This window comes from Scyliorhinus canicula, chromosome 1 (assembly GCF_902713615.1).
Source record: "Scyliorhinus canicula chromosome 1, sScyCan1.1, whole genome shotgun sequence".
Taxonomy (NCBI): Eukaryota; Metazoa; Chordata; class Chondrichthyes; order Carcharhiniformes; family Scyliorhinidae; genus Scyliorhinus; species Scyliorhinus canicula.
The window spans coordinates 48,505,769-48,523,034 of NC_052146.1; the positions used below are offsets into that span (position 1 = coordinate 48,505,769).

Genomic DNA, 17,266 nt, shown 5'->3' on the forward strand with positions numbered 1-17,266 from the left:
GTTTAACTTATACCCAGAGAACAGGCCGAATTCCACCAAAATGTCTATGATACCGCCAATACTTTCCAATGGGTCTGATATGTAGAGCAACAGATAGTCTGCATATAGCGAGACCCTATGCTCCAATCCCAGCAGTATCCCCTGCCAACCCCTTGACGCTCTAAGCACCATTGCCACCAACTCTATCGTCAAGGCAAAGAGCAATGGGGAGAGTGGGCATTCCTGCCTTGTCCTCCGATACAGCCTAAAATACCTCAAACTCACCCAGTCCGTCCGTACACATGCTGCCGGCGCCTGATACAATGGATCCAGCCCACAAACCCCAGCCTGAACCCAAACCGCCCCAGTACCGCCCACAAATATTCCCATTCTACCCGATCAAAGGCCTTCTCTGCATCCAGAGCGACCGTCACCTCAACATTCCGTCCCTCCGAGGGCATTATAACATTCAACAGACACCTAACGTTAACCGACACATGCCTCCCCTTTACAAACCCCATGCTCTTCATCAGTCCAATGGGTGCTCCCAACCCCTCTACCAGGCCCTCCTCCACCCTGGGGAACTCTAGGAATCGCTGCATTCACCCCCCCCCCCCAGGGGCTCTGATTTATAAAGCCTTTTATAAAACTCCTCAAATACCCCGTTTATCCTCAACGGGTCCAATACCACTCCACCCCTACAGTCCTTCACCCTTCCAATCTCTCTCACTGCCTCCTGCTACCTGAGTTGGTGGGCCAGCATCCTACTAGCCTTCTCCACGTATTCATACACTGCCTCTCTGGCTCTATGCAACTGCCCATTTGCCTTCCCCGTGGACACCAGCCTGAACTCCATCTAAAGCTTCTGCCCCATCTTCAACAATCCCACCACATCGGCCCCATCTTCAACAATCCCACCTCCGGGGCCATCGAATACCTCCTGTCCACCCGTAGAATCTCATCCACCAGCCTTGCTATCTCTGCTCGCTCCTTCTTCTCCCTATGCGCCTGGAGCGATATGAACTCCCCCCTAATCATTGCCTTGAGTGTCTCCCACGGCGTGGCGGCCGTGACCTCACCTGTATCATTTCCACATACTCCCGAATGCAAGTCCACCCATTACGGCACGTGGTCTGAGACCACGATCGCCAAGAACCCGGAATCGAATACCCCCACCAATAACTTCTTACCCACCACAAAAAAAATCAATCCGAGTACAGCCTGTACACATGGGAGAAGTATGAAAACTCATTTGCCCGCGTCTCCCAAACCTCCAAGGGTCCACCCCCCAATGCGTTCCATGAATCCCTTCAGCTTGTTTGTTACCGCCGACACCCTCTCCGACCTCGGGCTCGACCGGTCCAACTTTGGATCAATGACCGTGATAAGGACCTCCATAATCAGTCGGTGCGAGTCCAGGTCCGGGATCTTCCCCAGCACTCGCCTCATACGCCACATTGTCCTAATTTGGGGCAGAAACATTCAACAGGACCACTGGTATCCCTTCCAACTTGCAATTCACCATTACAAACCTGCCCCCCCCGAATCTGCTACTATATTCCCCACCTCAAACGGCACTCATTTATTTACCAGCACCGCCACTCCCGCGTCTTCAGGTCTAATCCTGATGGAAGACTTGCCCTACCCACCCTTTCCTTAGCCTTGTTTGATCCCTGATCTTCAAATGTGTTTCTTGTAAAAATACCACATCCGCCTCAAAGCTCCTCAGGTGAGTGAAAACATGCGACCATTTAACTGGTCCATTAAGTCCCATCATGTTCCATGTGACCAACCTGGTTGGCAATCAACCATACTCCTTCTTCGTCCAGTCCCCGGCCCATGCCACCTGACCTTTCAGTTCCACCCTCCGATGTCCACCATCACCACTTCCTCCTATGCTATGCCACAACAACACATTTATCAGCTGTCCCCCCTACCTAAAACAAAACTACCACATCCCTCTCTGCTGCACTAACCACCTGATCACCCCCACTGCGTCCTCGTTAACTAGCCTGCCCAGCTAGCCTGGCAAACCCTGTGCAAGTCGCCTAAGTCTCCTCCCCCCCCCCCCCCCCCCCGCTGATTCCCCTCCCCCCTGCTCGCACACCCTTTTTTTACACCAGCAACAATGAATCAAGAAAAAAAAGGTGCACTCGCCCTCAATCGCAACAAAACATCTCGAAGGAGAACAGTTCTCCAATAACCAACAAAAACAAAGATACAAGAAAAAACAGACCGAGAAAGCACCCATCTCCACACACGTCCTCGACAGTTCAATGCCCTCCTTTCTCCTGTCAGTCCATTGTCTCTTAAAAACTCCATCGTCTTTCCTGGTGTTCCAAAATAATGTTCCCGGCTATTAAAAGTTACCCAGAGGCGGGCAGGGTACAACATCCCAAACTTCACCCCCTTTTTAAAGAGAGTAGCCTTCACCCGATTAAACCCAGCTCTCCTCTTCACCAGGTCCGCGCCCAGGTCCTGGTACACCCAAAGCTCACTCCCCTTCCAGGTGCATCTCCTCATCTGCCCCGCCCATCTCAGTATCTTCTCCTTGTTCAGGAACCGGTGAAGATGCACCACCATCGGCCTCAGTGGCTCATTTGCCTGCGGCTTCCTCATCAGGGCGCTATGCGCTCGGTCGACCTCCAGGGGCCGGTCAGTGGCCCCCTCCCCCATCAACTCCAAATTCTTGGCCAGAAACGTGTTAGCATCTGCTCCCTCGAAGCCTTAAGGCATCCCCACGATTCTTAGGTTGCCTCCGGGAGCAGTTCTCCCAAGTCCTTCACCTTCAACCACTGCTGCGTCTCCCGCATCACACCTATCTCAGTCGCCAGTGAGGCAAGCTGCTCCCCCACCACCTCCTCCACTTTCTGAATAGCCTGGCTCTGGGACTCCAGCTCCGCGCGGTCAACTCCCGCTTTTAACGGTTCCACCGCCTTGGCTAGGTCCTCCTGAGCTTCCCTCCTCTGTCGGCTAAACATTTCATTTAAAAAGTCCACCAGTTGCTCCCTTGACCATTGTGCAGGCAAGGCAGACCCTTTACCCTCCACCATCTTGACCTGTGGTGCACAAAGATTCTCTTGCTTCAACTGCTCCCTTCTTCTTGGCCCACTTCTGGTCCCTGGATCCATCCATCAGCGCCACCAGTGGAGTTAAACTTTTCTCCAGTCAGCCCTACACCTTTTTTCTACAAAACATCATCCCTACAAACGGGGGAAAGATCCAAAAATAAAAACGAGCGGGAGCTGCCAAATGCGTGACCACTCATAACATGGCCGCCACCAGAAGTCTAGATTTCCCATTCTCAGCCACACAATGCGTTTGACTGTGAGGAATCATAAGGGGAAAATCTGGGCGCACGTTGAAGACCATAAAATCTTCAATAAGACTAAATTAAGATAATTACAAACCATCATTCTAATAACTTACAGAATAACTAGCAGGGCAATTTGAACTTCCAAAGGAAGAAATCTTGTCACCTTTTAAATGCACAGTAAGAAGTCTTACAACACCAGGTTGAAGTCCAACATGTTTGTTTCAAACACTAGCGTTCGGAGCACTGCTCCTTCCTCAGGTGAAGGAACCTGAGGAAGGAGCAGTGCTCCGAAAGCTAGTGTTTGAAACAAACATGTTGGACTTTAACCTGGTGTTGTAAGACTTCTTACTGTGCTCACCCCAGTCCAACGCCGGCATCTCCACATCATCTTTTAAATGGTCAAAGGGTCATTACAAGCTCTTCGGACACATTATTCTGTCACAATGACATCTTCATGCTGTGCTATTCAAAAAGAAAGGCATCAGTTTTGAAATGAGCTTTTCTTGTATATTAATGAATTTAATTGTTTCTGTGCTCTCCTGCCAAATAAATTGGTAAACGTTTTATGAGGGAAATAGGTGTGCAGGTTGTCTAATTCAATAAATTACTCACCTGTTTTGTAATAGGAAGAGCCGATTGGTGGATAGTATAAAGAATCTTCATCTCGCAAAATGCATTATGACAAATTGAAGCAGCCAATGTTCTCCTGTTGTATCCAAATAAGATACGAAAGTCTGAGAACACGCACTAACAGGTTCAAAATCAGCTTCTTCCGTGCTTTACCAGACTTCTGAATTAATCCTCTTGTGGACTGAATTGATCTCTCCAAGCATCTTATCGCCTGAGCAGTACTACACTCTGTTTGTTTCACCCAATGTCTATGGATTTACATTGTGTATCTATCGCATGTTCTATGTTTTTCGTGTATGGAACGATCTGTCTGGACTGTACGCAGAACAATACTTTTAACTGTACCTCGGTACACATGACAGAAAACCCAAATCCAAATCAATTCAAAACAAAAAGAAAATAGAATCTAAACAGCCAAGTGATAATCCTCTTCACGTCGTAACAAAATAAAGCAGCATTAAAAAAAAATCAGACTCTGCAAATTTGCGATAAACACCATATATGAAAATGACAAATTTATTTAGATTTAAATAAATCATTCTGAGGCTACAGAAGAGTATATGCCATAAAAGCTTACAAACAGGTAAGCACTACATTTTCCACACCCAGCTTTGTGGCATCAATTCTTAAAGCAATTAAAGTCTGGCTTTAAGTGCTACTTTACAAATTCCACTTGAGTGTACAATCAGAAGGATTACTGAAGGATAACAGTCACTTTAAACAAAGGATGTGACAAAAGAAAACAGATCAGACTGTTCAAATAAGTTTTAGCAGCATTTTAACTTCAGTTCTAAACCCCAGAGGATGTTACTTTGCGTATTCAACAACTTGTGTGAAATCAAGCACCAGGATGAGGTGGATTCTTAATTTCAAGACCGACATGGAAAAACTACAGATTGCAAGATGGCATTATATTAACAAAGCAAATAATGTATTGATAAAGTGCAGTCTCTCGTATTATCTCATCATTGAAACATTTTAATGTGAATTATGTGTAGTTAGTCATGTTAGGAGGAGGCCCTACTGTGTTGTGGCAGGCTTATAATATGGAATTTTTAGTTGCTTTAAAAAAAATGCACAAATGATTCCAGAATAAATCAAAAGCACAGCACTGGAAAATAACTAGCTGCAATTTGAATCAACACAGTTAGAACTGTTATTTCCTGTTTGTTACAAACATCAGTTGCTGTTGTGTCCCTAAATGGATCTTTCATACCTCTTGGTGGTGGGGAAAATGTGGCTCATACGAAGATACTTTGCAATCCAAATTGTGCTGCAATGATTGTTGATCTACCACTGGAGAATTAAAAAGAGGGGGAGAAGGAAAGAGTTTGCATAAAATGCACTAAATGATTACCTTCTAACTCATCATTCTTAATGATCCAACCATGAGGTTAATTTTCAAAGTCAAGTGGGAAAAAAGCACTTGGTGTTTTTACCTGTATATCCAACTGGCCCACAATTTATATATATGTATATATATATTAAACACTGCTCATCTATTATTAACAAAGTAACAAAATTGATAAGAGTTAGCATAAGCTTCATACAAATGCTAAACTTGTAATTTTCTTTACATCTTTGAAAAAAACGCCTACAGCATTTGCTGCTTTTAAAAACAAAATTGGAAAAACATCGCTATTCATGGTGGGGCAAGGAGCACTTAATTTCTTTCAGGAAAGAGTGCTATATAGCTAGCAACAGCATCTTGATCTCTTTATGTACAAAGAGAAAAATAAAAAAGTGCTTGCATGAAAAAATGAAATGACAAGTAGATGTCAAAATATGCATTTAAAACACAGTCCCAGAAACCCGTATCATAACCAATGGCACCTATCTAGAACTTCTCATTCCTTGACCTCCTCTAACCTTCATTTGCATTTCAGAATCACAGCAGAAAAAGGTTAATTCACCAAGCTCAAAAGAAATCCTGTTTCAAATAGTAGCGGAAAGTGTTTGTGTAAACAAAGCTTAAATATCTCATTCCTTCAGTGCCCATCAGCTCACTGTAAATTCATTTTTGCTATAACCAAAGGGCATTTATAACACTCTCTGTACATGCCAAAAACTCTATCTGTTTTGGAAATAAAAGGAACATAATTAACACTGATCTATTTTAAGATGTTACATATTCAATTAAGCCTGTAGAGGGAGTAGTGTGCTGATGCAACTGCCCAACAAATTTGCTTACCTCTTCTGCAAGTCTAAGGCCTTTGGTTAATACAGTAATATACTGCACTGCCCACACTATCCCAATCACCACAAGCCACCATAAAATAAACTTCAAAACAGCTTTAGGTTATTTTATCCAAATATGTCTTCATCCACCACATCCTGTTAGAACTTCCAAACAACACTGTGCATTCAGTCCTATCTCAAGTGCACAGTAACCAAAGTGCTTGGCTCCTTGTATACCGTCCCATAATGTGCGTGTTTGTGGGAGGAAAGGCATTGCCTTTAGTTTGAAGTAGCTGCAATGGGTTTGTCCAGTTCCATCTCCAGCGGGGACCCATTTGGCTGAAGGCTGCTGTAGCAGGATTTACAGACACGGCTAGGCTCAAAAAGCTGCTGACTCGGCACTGGGATCTTCTGGTTGCAGCAACTTGAACAAAACACATTCCCACAATTCCTTTGAAGGAACAAATAGGCAGATTGTTAATTAAGATCTTGTTTCATCGTTTTGCATGCAACTTTCAAAAATACAAGGCTAATTTTCAAATATTAATTAAGTTCAACGCCTAAAAATAAAGTGTTCAGCTTTTAATTAGTGACTTTGCATGCACAAGCGTTATAGTTGCCAAATTCTTGAATTGACGGAAAATTTAATACAAAGGCAAAAATACTTTCTTGAATAAAATAGTGATCCTCTTTCACATTTCCAAGAATTATTTCAGTAAAGCAAATGAAGCTCAAGTTTAAGTATTTCCCTTCTGATGATTCTGAAAATATTAGTAAAGCTGCTCCACTCAGCAGAAAATCAAAACCCAAATTTTAAAGAAATCCTTATTTCAATAATTTAAAATAGCTACTTCCAAATAGGGAGGGCATTATTTCCATATAGAGCTCTTACTTCTCTCTTTCTGTTACTAGTTCTCAGGATAGAGGAGTATGCATTAATCGTTTAATACGATTAGGTTGCTTTTTTTTGGTGAGACATCAGGTTACCTTTTTACGAAGCCAACATTAATTTTACCTCTTGAAGGAGGCTGTTACAGTTTATTGTGTAACTAGCACCAGTTATTGAATGGGTACGCAATCAATAGAATCATAGAATGGCTACAGCATGAGACACAGCCATCTGGCCTGTCGAGACTGTGCCAGGAGTTTGCATGAGAAATCTAACTATTCCACTGTCCTGACCTTTCCTCACAGTCCTAATACAATCAAATTAATGAGTTGACTCGCAAAAGACATGTTTTCAATGCACTCCAAGTCATGAATGTTGGAAGTTACAATTATTGTGGGTTACAAACAGAGGTTTTTCATGAGTATTTAATAATCAATCACTGGCGAAAATGGTCCAACATGTGATAGCATTTTGTAACTTCAATGGGGTGCTGTATGTCAAATGAAAGATTAGAGCTTTCAATTGCAGAGATCTTTCCTAGGGTGGAACTAAAGTGAAACTTAAAAGTTTCCAAATTAGGGGTGGGGAGGCGGCATAAAAATTGAACTGGAGAAGTATAGAGCTTTTCAATTTAAATCATTTTATACACCTTGCACATCCTTTAGGTTAGATGAGCCACTGGCGCTATTTTTATATAGAAAATGTACATGTTTTGCAACAGAAATTAGGTCCAAAGATTCATTACACAAGATATTGGGTAGTTAAACACTTGAATCCAATGAATGGATCAGTTGGTAAACACACTTCTCACACTGCAACTGTTATAATGACCACACATCAGTTATTTGATTACTTTATGGAATAAAAAGGGAAAGTCACCAACAACTAAAAATAAAAGATCTATTTTGAAGCTTAACATGCAGTCCACCAATATTCATTAGCCTAATGTGTAGAAAGCTGAAACAAAAACTTTTCAAAGCCAGTTATGAGATAAGGCAGATAAAAGTAATATTTTCTGCTGATAACAAGATTGCTACAGTCTCTTAATTAGGTCATAAGACTGGGGAAAAGTGTAAAAAGACTGCACACTAAAAAATAAATAATGTTCAGATTATGTATGGATAAACTAAGGTTTAATAATCACAATGCAAGAGGATCCCTAATTGGTACAACCATGGTTATCAAGCTGATTCAAAACATAATGTGATGAAATGTCAAAATATGTGTGTGCTGTGAACTTACAAATAGAAAAATATTCAAAAGGCTTCATTCATTTAATGTAATTAAATGTGTGCAATGGACATGAGTGTCAAATCCAGGTATGTCACTCCGTTTCTTGCTCAGCAAGGTGCATAACTTTAAGATGAGGATATGGCTCTGAAGTGCCTGGATAACATCTGAATTGTGAAGTTATTTTCTGAAGTTTTTAATTAATCTGAATTTAATTAAGTATGGTTTCAAATTGCTTGGGATGTTCAGCTAATAAGGCATAAGTAAATGTTAATTCGACATCACCAGGAAATGAAGACAAACAAGAGACAGAGAAGACTGTTGAAAATGCTCACCATGTGTCATCAACAGGCTCCCTGTCCCTGCAAGACGGAAAAAACAGCTCAGAGGGAAACTAACTAAGGAAAAGGTGCAAATCAGCAGGGTAACAGCGAGGGAATACAAACAAATGAAAAACGATATGCTGCTACTTTACAATGAAAGAAGCATATTAGAAATAATTAAATTACTTTGCCAATAACATCATTATCAAAGGAGGAGGCTAATTCGATGTAGTATCAATTCTAAAAGCAGAAGCAACATTTGGAAAAATCCCTTCCAAAAGGTTACTTGTTTAATGCTCACTTTAAAAAGTAGTCAGGGTGTCAAGTAAGTTATGTTAAGCACCATCCTACAATTATACACTGCACTGCCTTCAATGTAGAAAACATCTCAAGGCTTTACAGAGGAATACACATGGGCGCTGCGCAAAAGTGTGGAGTCAGGTGACCAAAGGCATAATTAAAATCTAGGTTTTGAGAAGGGATCCAAAGGCAGGGAGAAAGGAAATTAAGTTAAGGGGAGTTTAAGAGAATCAGAATGTGACAGCTATCAGTTAAGTTAATAAGATGGGGTGGGGGGAGAATTACAGGACGCCAGAGGAACAAAGGGCTAACTGCTCTTGAGATGGGCAATAAATGCTAGCCTAGCTTGCAGCACCCACACACCATAAATAAATAAAAATAGGGAGGGGGTGGAAGTCATGGAGGGATTTGAAAACCAGGATAAGAGAATGTTAAATTTCAAGTTTTGCTGAACCAGGAGCTAGTGTAGGTCAGCATGTACAAGGGTGATGGGTGAATAAATATTTTTCATTTTCATGCCTTTTGTCTGTAACATCTTCCAGCCATACAACCCAAGAGCTCTATATTCCTTGAATGCTGGCCTCTCATGCACACCATATTTCCTTCACTCCACTATTGGTGGCCGTGCTTTCACTGTGTGGGTCGTAAGTTCTTGAATTCTCTTTCTAAATCTCTCCTCCTCTTCCCCTAAAAGATCAACATTTTGGTCACTTGCCCTCTCAAAAGATGGAGTCATTCTCCCTGCCAATATTTATCCCTCAATCCACATCACAAAAAAAATAGTTTGTGATGATCATATTGCTGTTGGTCAGACTTTCCAGTGTGTATACTGTAGCTGCATTTTCCACATTAGAACAGGGAGAACACTGCAAAAGTACTTCTCTGACTGTGCAGCATTTTGGGACATTCTGAAAGGTGCTGACATAAATATAAGCTCTATTTATCTCCTAATATGGCTTGGTGTCAAAATTTAGAACATTCCTATGTAGTGCCAGAGGTCCAATGGAACCAGAAAGCTGCACTGTACGCAACTTGCTGCACGTGCATCATCCAGAAAGGAATATGCGTCCCAGCACATTGTGGGTCACTGGCGGATGAGTCGTGCTTCACAATGCCATCCACTTTAAACCCATTTTGCCATTTTATAGCAGGATAGGTGGATCGTATACCATGTTATTAAACAATGCTCCAGTGAGCAAAATATTTTATTCATACTAATAACCTTCCACACACGCAGGGACAACTGGAAGTGACAGTAGTTTACGCTGATGCAACAGCATTGTACATCCACATAAACAAGCATGTAAGTGGGTTGAAAAAAAAACTAATAAGGAAGATGTGGCCACATTCCTCTTAAATCAGTCAATTGCTTAAAAAAGTTATAATAGTTCTGGATTTTTAAAGCTCTAACTTCTTTGAGTGGGCTGTTTTGAAACTTCTGGGGAAATACATGCTGACCATGACTTGTACATCGTTGAAATATGCAGGACCCCTCTAAGGAAATCATCTTTGGTTTGAGAAACATTGTAGGGAAAAACCTGTTACTTGTATTAGTCTGCCGAGTGAAAAGGTCCTGTGGAAATCTGTATGCAAGTGATGAGAATGAACCTTTGAGAATGAACTGCTTGAAGGACCAACAACACAACCTCCCTCACGTACAAGTTTAATTTCTCTATGTTTAAGAAGGCTCAAACCACCTGGCATAGAGTGGTAAATTTGGAATTAGTGGGCAAGCTACCAAAATATACATTTTTAATTTAAAATGTCAATTCCCCGTAAAATTATAGCTAGTTACAAAAAAAAATAATGAAATGTTGTCAAATCATAACGTGGACCCATCCCATGATGTGCATGGTCATAAATGCCACAAATGCACAATCTTTGGCAACTAGTATACTTAGTGGTATTGCACCATCTGCCAAATACAGCGGATCTTTTTCCAACAGATTGTCACCATTTTCTCAATATTAGTCACTTCTATGTTTAAATAACAATTCGAGGTAACTAGCACTTCATTTAAAGACAAAACTAGACAAAAGAATCCCATTTAGTTAAATCTGTACAATTTTATGTGCATAGTACCTGCAGTGGTGCTTTCTACTAGCCAGCCAAAATCGACTTTCACAGCCATAGCATTGCGGGGCCAAATGATCGGGATACCATCGAGTCACCTAGGAAGAGATAGTGTGAAAACAAGGAAACAGCAGTTTTTGAAGAAGTTACCACCTTAAATTTCCAAGTTTTACAATAGCATTTTAGTCTTCTACTAGTATAATTCATAGCCCTTTATAATGAATTTAAACTGCTATGTTGTGGAAAAACTGAACTTTTAATATTGCTTTTCCTTTTTCACATGGCTAGGTAATAAGCAAAAATTATAACCATATAAATGTTCTTTTGGATAATTTTGATATACAACTTTCCAACGAGGAAACTAGAATGTTGATCCAAAGGAACATTTCCTACAACAATAACTCAATTAAAGGCAGAGGTGATCAGAAAAAGAATGAAACAAGGAAAAAGGAGCCAAACATTTAAATAACTAATAGAAAATGCACAGAAAGAGCATTTAGGCTTCTCAAGAGAAAATTGCTAAAAACAGAACTTGGTTTCCAACAGATAATGTTAAAGATTTCAGACAACAGGAAAAATGACATAATTGTACAGACTATTGAACTGTACTCGAAGCTGCAACACCTCGCCCATACCATACAGAATAACACTGCCACAAGAATTTAGAATACATAGCACAAGATTGTGTTTTGAGTAAATTACTCAGATACTGGGCCAAAATCTTTTTGATCCTGCACACTGGCACAGATATGGGAATGAAATAAAAATGAGGCAAAGACAACCATGCACTTTGAGTTAACATATAACAACTTACATTTATGCTGTTTCATTTATTTAGGGAAATGCCTCAAGGCACTTTACAGGAATGCAATCAAACAAAAAATGCAAATATTGCACCCAGATGCAGGGAGAAGGAAGTTTTGCCTCACTAACTTTTTAAAATACTTTTTCCGCAAAATATCTTGCTTATTATATTTCAACAGCCTTGCTCAAATCACATTTAAAATGTAACCAGATAAATATTTGCTTGTGTACTCAATTCTCCTTGGGGCTTCAGTGCTAACCGAGTTGCATCAATACATGAATTGAATGTCCCTTTATTCTGTCACAAATTAAAATTGAATTTACGAAGAAGCTTCCATAACATTAATAAGAGGGCATGGATCAGGGGTGCCATTCAAATATCCAACTCTGATAAATGTGTATGTCGCAATAGTCATGAGGGAATATATTACATGAATTTACAGTGCAGGAGGCAGCCAATCGGGCCAACGAGTCTGCACCAGTCCTTGGAAAGAACACATAACCTAAGCCCAGGCCTCCACCCTATCCCCATTTCCCAACCTATCCTTTTGGGCATTGAGGGGCAATTTAGTATGGCCAGTCCACCCAACCTGCACATCCCTGGACCGTGGGAGGAAACCGGAGCACCCGGAGGAAACCCATGCAGACACAGGGAGAAAGTGCAAACCCCACACAATCACCCGAATTGAACCTGGCTCCCTGAAGCCGCGAGGCAGCAATGCCAACCACTGCGCTACCTAGATATGTAAAAGAGGGAATATATTAAGTTGGAGCACAATTAATTCACAAGACTTCCATAAATATTGATATATTTCAGAATCTCTATTGGAATGATCACCCCACCCCCTCCTGAATAATGATCATTTCTGTGAACGTTGAGCGTAAACTTAGAATCAAACAATATCGTTTCCCTTTCCTGGATCTTACTGGAAAGAAGGTAGCACAATACAATTGCAATTATAATGTAAAAAATGTCACGGAGCATCATGAAATTAAAAATTTAGGCAGCATAGTGGCGCAGTGGTTAAGAATGGCAAGTTACTTGCCTTATCTCGGTAATAGAGTCCAAGCTAAAGACGTACCACTGCACAATTCAATTAGATGAAACTTAAATGCACTGACAATTTTGTTTCCCAAGAAGACACAAACGTCAGCCTGAATGTAAACATTAATTACCCCAGTTAAAATACATACGGTGCGTGAATAGAACAACCACCTTATTTCAGGTATACATCCATGTTCTCACTCATTTCTTTGTTAAAATTTCAGCGCAGGTTTTATTTTGAATAGCCCAAGAATTAATTTGGCACAGATAATCGCAGTAAATATTGAAACCAAATTAACTTGACAATCATCCTAAAAATTCTGGCTTATGTATCCTGTATTTTCTTCATTGCACAATTTCTAATACAGGAAGTTAGTATTCTTCTTTCAAAAAGCTATCTCTGGTCCTTTTCACCGTTTCCTTAATTCACTGTTTCATCAATTTCTTGCCCACTCATTTTCTTGTAAAGTTCTCAATTAAAAAAATACTAGATTATTACGACCGACAGCACCTCATCCTGAAAATTTTCTTCACTTATTTTGCCCTCCACCTAGATTGAATCATCAACTTGCCCACGGCTTCGATTTATTCTGGATTGGATTTTAAAAATCTACATTCTCCCACAAATAATTTCTTCTAAAATTTCTTTTAAAACAGAATCTCTTGATGTATATTTTATCATTTTGGACAGTTTCCTTGCTTGTTGAAGCTGTATTTCTCACCTCCGTGTCCTGCTTTTCCACTTGCTCCCAACTGGTCTCAGAAAATATTTCTGTGCTGCAACGGGATAAGCAATTCTGATCCATATTGCTCTCAGAGTCAGGGATAGAGGTCTAATTTCAGAACAAAAAACAATGGTAATGTAAAATCTATATTTACAAAAAATATTTACAACCAGCAGCATAAAAGTACTTTCAGTGACAAACAAGTGGCAGATCATTTCTAAACTGCTAATAGATTTAGATTTACACAATTTTCAAACTGTGCATGAGCATTTTACATGAAAATTAATGGAACTCAGACCTTCAACCATTGAAGACACCCATAATATACTCACAAATAACAACAATTTTACTGAACATAAATCAGTAGCATTCTTCACAATCAAGGATTAATTAACAATTGGGTAACTTCCATAGAATAGCATGAATTCATTTATTCAAAGAACGTTAAAAGGTGCATCGAGCCCCAATTATACTTTGTCCTGTGTGAAATCACATATGTGATAACAACTCACAAATCTGTATATCTGAGGTTTTTGTTTAAGCTAAATTTGTCAGGCATAAATTTGTTCTTGTTACTTAGTGTTGATAATGGCAGGCTGATGCATTTCACTTTATGCCAATTGAATACAATTCACCTTCTATGTCCCCTTGTATACATGCAAGAAGTTTTCTGCTCACCTTGTTAAAATCTGAGTAGAGAGAGAATTTGCCTGACTTTCAGCCACCTAATTGGTTTCTTATCATGTACATGATCTGCTTATGGAAACAGTCAGATTTTGGATAAACAAATGGCATGTAAACTTCAAACTACGACAAGGATCTTACTCCCAAGTAAGAATCTTAAGTTATTTGTGCAGTTTTCTATTTAGATGCCCAACCTTGTGACATTTAAAACTGTATTAACTCAAGTGGCATTCTGTTCCAACAGTTGATCATTCCTGTCATATGTAGAATTGAGAATAAACTAATTTCATACAGAATGTGACATGATTTTTTACTATTCCTCCTTTCTGAAGGCAGTGATCTGTCCAAAGTTACAATTATATCTGTGTTGTCTGTGGCCATTCTTTATGTGTAGTATGGAGAGGGTGTTATGGCAGGCGATTCAGCTGTAGAGGTCTTACAGCCATACTTGATCCTACTTCATCAGGTGTCCAAACATATATGAATTTTCCAATAGGGATCACTGTTACATAACAGTGAATAAGAAAACCAAGGGTCTTTTGACTTTAGAACAGAACACAGACAACAGGAGCACCCCTATAACCTGGGATGAGATTACCTAAATCTGCACTGATTAGGGTTTAAAGTCTGCATAGTTCAATACCACAGGGCACAGTAATTTACTCGCAGATTCTTGCAGCTCTTTTTGAAGCAGTGATAACTAATCAGGTAGTAAAATAGCCTCATGTGTCAATGGGTAAACAGTATTCATAGTCTATCACATTTAACAACTACAATAATACACCAATTAGTGCAGCATGAACAACCTCCATCCAGGCAGAACTGGCGCTGTACATTGAGAGAAAGGATGTAAATTATACTCAAAAGGATATTAGATTACAAGGACAATGTATCAAAGCTACCTTCTCAGTATTGACCATCAAGTAAAGAATTTGAAATACTGTTTCAGTGATTGTTACCCAAAACTTCCCCTCTGAGTGAAACACATTCTCAATCAGAAAAAGTATATTACCTGTGGACATTAAGTAACGATCATCATAAGCGTTTTACGCTAATAGTTTCCAAAATAATTCCTGGATGTATACACTATTTTGAAAATACAAAAATTTAAAAAATGTTATGCCAATGGTTTTTTTAAAAATTGTCATAAAACCGTATTTTTCACTCAAACAGCCAGTGAATGTGGCTTTCCATGTATCTGTTTCCTAGGAACGTCTAAAAAATTTCCAAAACTGTAGAATGTTTGATAGCATCATAGCCAATTCATCAGTTCTTCATGGCATCTTTAGGAATGATATGTTGTCAGAATGCCTTTAGTTCATAAAATTACGCATTACAAAGACTAGTTAGAAAAATTTAATGTGGTAGCATGCCACAATGAAAAGATTCCTACTATCCAAAATTTCTCCACTTCTCTCCTGAAGGTGTCTCTTGTTGGGAGCCAAGCTGATTTGAAGACTGTAGGATTTCTAGGATGCATCACAATACTCATGCTTTTGTATTTTCAACATTGGCACATTGGCAGATATCTGCATGTGCAGTACTTTTTGAATAGACATAGAGAGCTTGTTCTTTAAGTACAGATGCATTTTTTAAAGTTTAAATTTGTAACTCATCTTCCTTCCTCCTTTTAAAAAAACCCCCCACAATTTTCAACCTTCCTTTTCTTCTCTCATAAAGGCTTTGACCTTTTCCTGGAGTATCCAAGTGAGCAACCTTAATGTGTGAGAAGTCGTACATAAGCAATGGGAAGTCATTCAACAATCAACTGTATCAAAGTGGAGCATAATCCTGTTCCCGCCTAATGTCCATGCATATTGTTAACTTGGTATAAACATGGGATGAAAACATTAATCACTGTTAGGTACTCCAAAAGAACACAACGCTTGCAGTTGTTTCAGGAATTAGAAGGTTCAAACAGAAAATCAAGACCGAGCCAAAAGTCAATTAAATAGAGAGTGGTGGATTCCCAAGAGCAATTGGCAACCATATCCCATTTGGAAATGGGTCATACGAATAAAAGCTGTACCAAAAGAAAAAGAGGCCAGATTGTGGGATTGAAAATCCCAAGCTGTACCATAAAATAAGACCATCTGATCCTGAAGATTCTACAACATAGGAATCATCCCTATGTAGCTCTTAAAAGATAAAGATAATATACACAATGTAACCTGGGAACATTTATTTTCTCCAATGTATACTATGCAGATGTTGTATGCTGCCATCCATGCCTAGCAATCATACGATTTTCATGTCAAAGTAATATGAAAAGAACGGTCGGCATTTATTAAAAAGAGTACCTGTTTACCAAATTTAAGACCGATCCCAATGAAGAATATCGGAAAATATTTCTGGATATTAATCAGCAACAATGCAGTTTTATTTTCATGTTGCAGTATTTTGTTTTTATTTCAGTTTTCCAGCACCTGCAGTATTTTGCTATTGCGCCACATAGTTTCTTGAATTTAAATAGCACAGAGCAAAACACCTGCAGGCATTTCAAAAAACTTATCAGACAAAACTTGACGCCAAACCGCACAGAGATATTAAAACAGGTGACCAAAGCTTGGTTAAAGGTAAATTTTAAGTAAGGGAAGAGAATGAGAGGGCGGCACGGTGGTGTAGTGGTTAGCACTGCTGTCGCACGACGCTGAGGACTGGGGTTTGATGTCGGTCCTGGGTCACTGTCTGTGTGGAGTTTGCACATTCTCCCTGTGTCTGTGTGGGTTTCACCCTCACAACCCAAAGATGTGCAGGGTAGGTGAATTGGCCGCGCAAAATTGTCTCTTAATTGGAAAAAATTTAAATTAATTTTAAAGATAGAGAATGAGGTAGAAAAGATGTTTAGGGAGGGAATTCTAAAGCTTAGGATCTAGACTGTTGAAGGCACAGCCATTAAGGGTGGGGCAATAGAAATTGAGATATTGCAGATACACAGGAAGGTTACAGAGATGGGGAGTGCAGAGGCCATGGAGGGATTTGAACAGCAGGAGTTTAAAATTCAATGCGTTGTTGGACTGGGGGTCAATGTAGGTTAGATGGATGATTGGAACTTGGTACAGTTTGCATAATATGAAATTTAGCGGAAGG

At 39.9% G+C, this 17,266-nt stretch overlaps 1 protein-coding gene across 9 annotated transcripts in view; it reads right to left on the reverse strand.

Moving 5' to 3' along the window:
• Nucleotides 1–4,407: 4,407 nt before the first annotated feature.
• mtmr3 (myotubularin related protein 3) overlaps nt 4,408–17,266 on the reverse strand; it is a 139,803-nt gene continuing 126,944 nt past the window's right edge. For 5 of the 9 annotated variants that reach the window (XM_038790405.1, XM_038790402.1, XM_038790383.1 and 2 more), the window contains 4 exons: nt 13,490–13,600; nt 10,928–11,016; nt 8,558–8,584; nt 4,408–6,554 (listed from right to left, as the gene is read on the reverse strand). In XM_038790405.1, coding sequence (XP_038646333.1) covers nt 6,383–6,554; nt 8,558–8,584; nt 10,928–11,016; nt 13,490–13,600 — 399 coding nt within the window. In that variant the 3' untranslated portion in view covers nt 4,408–6,382. Of the gene's footprint in view, nt 6,555–8,557; nt 8,621–10,927; nt 11,017–13,489; nt 13,601–15,188; nt 15,263–17,266 lie in introns of those variants that run through there. The other 4 variants (XM_038790419.1, XM_038790394.1, XR_005459876.1 and 1 more) reach the window with 3 other exon arrangements.